The sequence below is a fragment of the Apaloderma vittatum genome, unplaced genomic scaffold, assembly GCF_000703405.1.
Source record: "Apaloderma vittatum isolate BGI_N311 unplaced genomic scaffold, ASM70340v1 scaffold18448, whole genome shotgun sequence".
NCBI classification, from domain to species: domain Eukaryota; kingdom Metazoa; phylum Chordata; class Aves; order Trogoniformes; family Trogonidae; genus Apaloderma; species Apaloderma vittatum.
Window position 1 is genome coordinate 1 of NW_009731432.1, and position 6498 is coordinate 6498.

The following is a 6498-nucleotide window of genomic DNA, read 5'->3' on the forward strand; positions in this document are numbered from 1 at the left end:
TCGGTGGGTGGCCCTGAGGCAGTTGCTGGTGCTTTGGAAGGGTTTGATGACCCCACTGAGCTCCGAGCTGCACGTGCACATGATTCTAGCTCAGCCTGGACGCCTCCATTTGCGCTCCCAGACAGCCGGTTTTCAGCTCGCTTCTGCTTGTTTGGATGTTTCTTGATAGACAACAGCCTCTCGATAACTTCCTCAACCGTGTTCCCTTGGACTAGAGAAACAAGTCAGGGCCAGAGAAGGTGAATGGGACCCAAAGGTTCAACCATGCTATTCAACCCTCAACAAGCAGCAGATCTAGAGCCCACTCCCTGGTGTCAGCACAACTGCACTTTTAGCTTCCAGACAATTTCCTTCTCATGGTCCTGGCCTACAAACTGTTTTGAGCATATCTGCCAGCAAGACAAGCCAGCACCAGTGGCAGGATGCCAACAAGGGCAGATTCTCACAGACTCCCAAAACCCGAATTTGGCTCAGGACTGAACTATCCAAGCAAAACCACGAATCCTGAGCCCACTGCTAAACATGGCCAGCTCTCTCTGGCATCTGCACGGCTGGGGCTTGGCATCAAGATCTGACCCTGTGCAGGAAGTGTAGCTGTGTCCCAGCTTCCCTTAGCTCTTAGCAAGTCCCATAGATCACTTCCTGCACATTTGGGAAGGACTTCTGTGAGCAACGGGTGGGGCAAAGGAAAAGAAGAGGCGAGTACAAGGCTGGATGGATATGTCATTCTTACTGTCATTTGCGAGCAGAAGGGCTCTGTTGACTACTGTGTCCAAGGACTCCCACAGCAGGAGGCTGGAGTGATGAGACGGTTCCAAGTGTAGCAGGCTCTGGAGGATGGACAGCAGCTGGATGGAGACTGGAGAGCGGCTCACCTGGAAGACAGGGCAGCTTTCCATCACAGCAAGGCTGGTTCCAAGCAAACTGTGTTAACTTTGCCATTGCATGACTTTGAGCCCTGCATGAGAGCCTACTTACTTTATTGAAGAGAGATGAAAAGACCTCATGATGATCATTCATGTTGATCCCATCACATATCTTTAATAATTCCTCATCATCTTCTATTTTGAACTCCTCAAATGTGTCACACTGGATAAGCAGATCCTCCTCCTCTATGTCTCTGCAATATTACAGCATTAAATTTCACTGGAGAGCCCTTCACTGATTTTCAGATGATTGGTTTTGTTTAAATGGCTTTTATCTCTTTGCCTCTCAGCCTCAGCCAGATGGTATTGAAAGTACCCAACTCTACCTTGTTTATAAAGGATCAAATGCCATCAGCTTTCTTGAACTGAGTGCACTTCTTTCTACAGTCAACATATACAAATGAATGGGACTGTTCATGGCACAACCTGACCGATGCTTTCCATTGGCTTGTCGTTGGAGCTGCAACAAAAGAGTGGCATTTCCACCTTTTTGAAGCCGGGACACCTTCTTTTCTTAAAGTCAAGACAAATTGAAAATATTCCAGTGATGCTTCTGTCTGAAAAACTTCCTTCTGTGTTACTCGAAATTGGATTAAAAAAAGCCTACCACTCAAAAGCCAACATAGCACCCTCGAGAGCACTCAGCGCAGGAACTTTACCCTTGCTAGCTGACATTACTGAAAGATGTTCTCTTCCCTGTTTTCATGGGGTTGGACGGAGTAATTCCAGTTACATCAATAACTGCAACTCACGTATAATGCATTCTAGAATTTATCATGAGTGTTTCTACAAGAACATAATTTTTAAATTAAGAAAGTGCAAAGAAAGGTATATATATACAAGAAAGGTGTACATATATATACACTAGTAAATTGTTTTAGGTGGATGCTTCTGGGACAACACCAGCAGTGAAGGGGTTTTGAATACAGCAAGCTGCTCAGTGAGCCCACAGCGTCACTTCAGGTTCAGCCTGAAACACAACCTCAACGAGGACATCACTGAGCCTTGCTCCATCTGTGCCCAGAGCCATCTGTGCAAACAGCTGTCCTCATGACACTGTGGTTGGCAAGAGCATCTTAACACTGACCTAAGGCCTCCAGTTCCCATGCAATGGGTGTGCACAAGCGTGGTCCACCCCACCTGGGTACACCTCACACAACTGAAGGCTGCTAAGTACTACGTTTCCACAACTATGTTACCGCACATCTCATTTATAAAAGAAAATTTAAACATTGATCTTTACCTTAGCTTGTCTAAAATATCCAACAGCTGAAGGCCTGGGAAAACAAAAAATATAGACATATTGGCATTATGACCTGCTTGGTACTGATCTGTTACGGTCTTTATATACTATTATGCTCCTAAACATTTTTGCAGAGAGAAAAAGTGAAAATATCTTCAGCTGGAACTGTCACAGTGGGGAGGGTCATCTGGTAAATGAAGAGACCCACAGCACACATGGCTGCAGCTCTATGAACCACAGTGGCATCCCCCAGGAGCTACTGAGGGGCACAGGCACTTCTGGAGCAGGAGTTACCTCATTCCAAATTAGACATCTCAATTCAGTCAGACAAACAGTGCAGTGCAATGTCTCCACAGAGGGAAATGGAGCCCAGGCTCACCAGCTCAGACACACGCGTTTACATGAGGTGAACCCTAACTAGGGTACCTAGGATCCCGTTGGAAAGTATTTCTGAATCACAGGGCAGCTTCTGTGGCTCAGCTGAGTAGACACAGGGCAAAGAAACCTTACCTACTCTCATGAGGAGCTTCAAGAGACTGAAATGTAACTAAGTTGGCTGGTAATAGAGCTCAAGCGGTACAGTGCTGCTGGAATTCCAGAGAAAATCAAAGCTCTGGGAAAGCAGCAAAGTAAAATAAATCTAGTTATAGCAAGGTTGTTGAAGAGAAGCAAGACCAAAAGAGATGAAAACAAGGAGTCTGCCTTTAATATTTGCAGTTTTGCTGCCCAGCCCTCTTTAGTCACCTTACAGATATATCTGAAAATAAAACTGCTTGCCAACTGATTTTCTCTGGATAAAGTTAGGTGCAACAAACATCCTTACCTATGAACTCATTTCGGATTTGTGCCCTTGTTCTTAGGTCTTCTTTCCCCAGTATGATGGCATTGATAGCACTCAGCAGTGTCACCATGTACGGCACGTTATCCGTATTGGAGAGCTCGTTCATTATGACACTGAATCGATACTGCTGGTTCTTCACACTCTGTTAATAACACAAGTGATATTTCTGTTTAGATGTCTAGAAATGTTTACCATGTCAGTGCAGGCTCTCAGATAGAACTAGCATCATAGAACCTCTCAGTTTATCCCACTGTGCACAAGACAAGGAGATACAGGTAAGCGCAGCATACTCCCTACCATGGAGCAGGGTTTGGTCCCCTGAGAAAGTCAGTGAAACTCCTCATGGATCCCTTTATGCTTTCTGGTAACTGATGCACCTACCTGGGCTTGAGGCCAGTGAAACCCACGGATGTGGCGCTATCTACTTTGCTAACCTGGTAGTGGTTTTCCTGCCAAAAAGGACCTTGTAGTTGGCAGTCATCTGTCCAGACAAGTCACAGAGCCGCACCAAAGACTTCAGTGAACTACGACAAATTTTCTTACAAATCCCTACCTCTCTTACCAAAATGAGGCAAAGCAACCTTCATTCCCAGCCCTTTTCAGTGGTACATGGAGCTACCGGCACGGATAAGAACAGAGCCATACCTCCTGCTGCAGCCCAACACTTGCCTTGTAATGGTCCAGGGCATCCAAAGCCAAAGCGTGGCCATCTGATGAATAGATGCACAGTGCTGCCAGGAGCTCAAATACTTGCTTTTTCACCATGACATTAGTTGTGTCAAGTGCTGGAGGAAAAACAAAAAATACAAAATAGAATTTATAATGAGATTAATGTTCTGAATCATAGTACCAGAATTCTGTTATGTGGCTTATAACCAGTGGTATAAAAAAGATTGAAGGAGTGGAGCTAGTACATGGAAGATGGGAAGAAAAATATCTCAATTTATAGATATTCCACCCCAATAACAATATCTAGTAGTAACTTCTAGCGGGAACAGTGAATTCTAGTTCAGGTACCCTTACTGGGATTTTGGTGCTGCTTGTAGGTCTTCATTTCTTTCATGTACCCATGGCACACTGCAACAGCAGCCAAGATCTCAGCATTCACAATCACACATTTTACTCCCATTTTCACATATGGGTATTTTCTAGAACAGCAGATGAACCATTTTCCTCAATTAATGAGTCTTATTTTCAGTGCAGAAGCACCCAATACGCCTATCAAGTAGGCCAATTGTTCTAACTAGTCCCCATGTATTCCCTTTTTTCCATTGTTCTTTCTCTGTGAATCCTGGGAGTTGGGAGGAGTGGATTAAGCCATCTTATTTTCCATTTATTGGTGCACAAAAAAGCTTGACTGCTGAAAAGCCTCGGGTACACTGTTGGTTTTCAAAGCTCAAAAATGCCAGCTCTGTATTTCACACTGCTGAGAAAATACAGGGTGGAGAGGAAGAAAGAGGTCTTCAAAACTGAAGAGGGGGGCAAGCTAGCTTTCTGACTAAATGCATTTTAAAGAGATATTAACAAGGGTTTCTGGGCACAGCTGTGATCTCAGCACTGTGAAGTTGCACAGAAGTTATCCTCCCCGCACTACTATCATTAAGTGCTGAACAGTAAGTCCTAGGAGATGCCCTGACGAGTTTCATACCTAACAACAAGCCAAGTGAATGGCAGGAGAAAGTAAGTGGTATTACCCACCATCTTGTAAAAGGAACAGACTGAACAGAGCAGAGAACAGGCTCTCTTGAGTCTAAACCATGCCACCTGCCCTCTTCTTTACAGGCCACAAGTCTCAAAGACTCTTCAATTCCTCTCCCTCTGCCCTCGGGGCTCACAAAGACTAAAAAGCAAATGTCTCCTGACAACTCAGGGGTCGAGGACTCTTTCATGCCAGGCTAAGGCTGAGTTTGTCCTTGGCTTCTCAGTAAACCATGAAGATACTTGTGTGGAAATGAGCCTATTTAAATAGCACTGAGTGGCAAAGGCAATGACATTTCCAAGCGATACTATTTTGAAGAAGAAAATTATCTCTTTCATTAATCAGTTGTGACCAACAACAACTCGCATGAAGCCTGGTGCAGGGCAGAAGGATAAGCAACAAAAGTCCCCTCAGCCCCAAGACATGTGATGGGTGAAGCAGGAAGACGTCTCCTTACCTTGGAAGAGTTTTCTGACATAGCCCTCGTTGCTCACAATGTATTCAATGCCTTTGTGGGAGTTCATGACTGCTCGCACACAGTTAATGCAGGTGAGCTGAAGCAAAGCATCAGAAATCCTGGCCACTCCTCGCCCAGACAACCTGTCCAGGGCCTCCAGGAGGAGATCCAGCCCACACAGCTCCAGGAACTGGACCATCCAGGCATCGTCACTGTTCTCTAGCCGCTTCTTCAGCCCAGAGTAGTTCACTACTGATGGCATTTGCAGAAGACGGATGCACAGCTCCGGCTCTGCATTTTCCAGGTTGGCCTCTGACTGGTCGGTCTCCTGGGTTCCAAGTTTCTCCTTCAGGGCAGCCCACTTTTTGTGGGCACCTTCCTTTTTGAATGACATTGTGTCCTGTAAGAAAAAGAAAAGAAAAAAAGTGAGAATTTGTCTGGACTGACCAAAAACTGTCTGGCAGCCCTGTATCTCTCCTTGTGACTGGGATGTAAAGCTCAATTGCAGCAGGTCCCCAGCTCTCCAGCACACTGGGCACACACTGGAACCAGTCCTCTGCTGAAGAAACTCAATATATCCCCTGCTTAACCACACACATTATGTTCAGGCCCTGAAAATTCTGTAGAGAGACTCTTAGCACACCTCAGCCAGCAAATACAGCTTTAAAAGTAGCCAATTTACACCAGTCAATAGCCACTACCTGCTTTCATGCAGCAAAACAATAAGGTTGGAAGCAGCATTATCAGCTCTGAACTCCTTATGCCCATTAAACCACTTTAAAATCTCACTACACTGGAGAGGCTGTGCAGTTTCTAAGCATTTGTGATGGGATGGAGAAGTAATTTTGAGCACAACCTGCGCATAAGAGCATCTGACTACCCTGTTATTTTTTGTTTTTTTTTCTTTTGACTGATGTGGAGGTCAGTTTTACAGCATTCAGTCTCTTCCTGTTTGCTGTAATAGCAAATATGTTTGCAAAACATGGTGTTTGCGTGTGATAATGGGAGAATCTGACAGGTTGCAAGCAAAGGGAGGGTAGCAGGAGGCCACAGAAACAACAACACCTCTTCTTGGAGACGGTGAACATCTCTCCAAGGCCCATCTCCCTGGAGGACATGGCCTGTCTCAGCCATGAGCAAAGAGTGTGAGGAGTTGATGCTGCACAGAGAAACAGCAAATCCCAACTCCTGGTGCTAAATTTTAGGCAGGATTACTATTTTTCAGACCCACAGTGATTAAGTTATACAATGCAAGTCCTTTTCAAGGCTGAATGCAATCATTTTAAAGCTGAATTGCTCCCATAGAGGACAGTTTGTCCCACAAAAGGAGGA

The 6498-nt window shown here is 45.1% G+C and overlaps 1 protein-coding gene across 1 annotated transcript; it reads right to left on the bottom strand.

Annotated features, from left to right (window-relative positions):
• Positions 1-2165: 2165 nt before the first annotated feature.
• LOC104278266 (inverted formin-2-like) lies at positions 2166-5560 on the bottom strand. The gene is made up of 4 exons (XM_009875184.1): positions 5167-5560; positions 3680-3795; positions 2993-3152; positions 2166-2203 (listed from the first exon to the last, which is right to left on the bottom strand). The coding sequence occupies exons 1-4, from the start codon at positions 5558-5560 to the stop codon at positions 2166-2168; spliced, it is 708 nt and encodes a 235-aa protein (XP_009873486.1).
• Positions 5561-6498: the final 938 nt, after the last annotated feature.

Excerpts from the sequence above, each read along its gene's own strand:
- LOC104278266 (XM_009875184.1), bottom strand. The coding sequence starts at position 5,560 with ATGTCATTCAAAAAGGAAGGTGCCCACAAAAAGTGGGCTGCCCTGAAG. Across the intron at positions 3,796-5,166 it reads TGTCAGAAAACTCTTCCAAG|CACTTGACACAACTAATGTC; the intron begins GTAAGGAGACGT and ends TTTTTCCTCCAG. Across the intron at positions 3,153-3,679 it reads ATGCCCTGGACCATTACAAG|AGTGTGAAGAACCAGCAGTA; the intron begins GCAAGTGTTGGG and ends TGTTATTAACAG.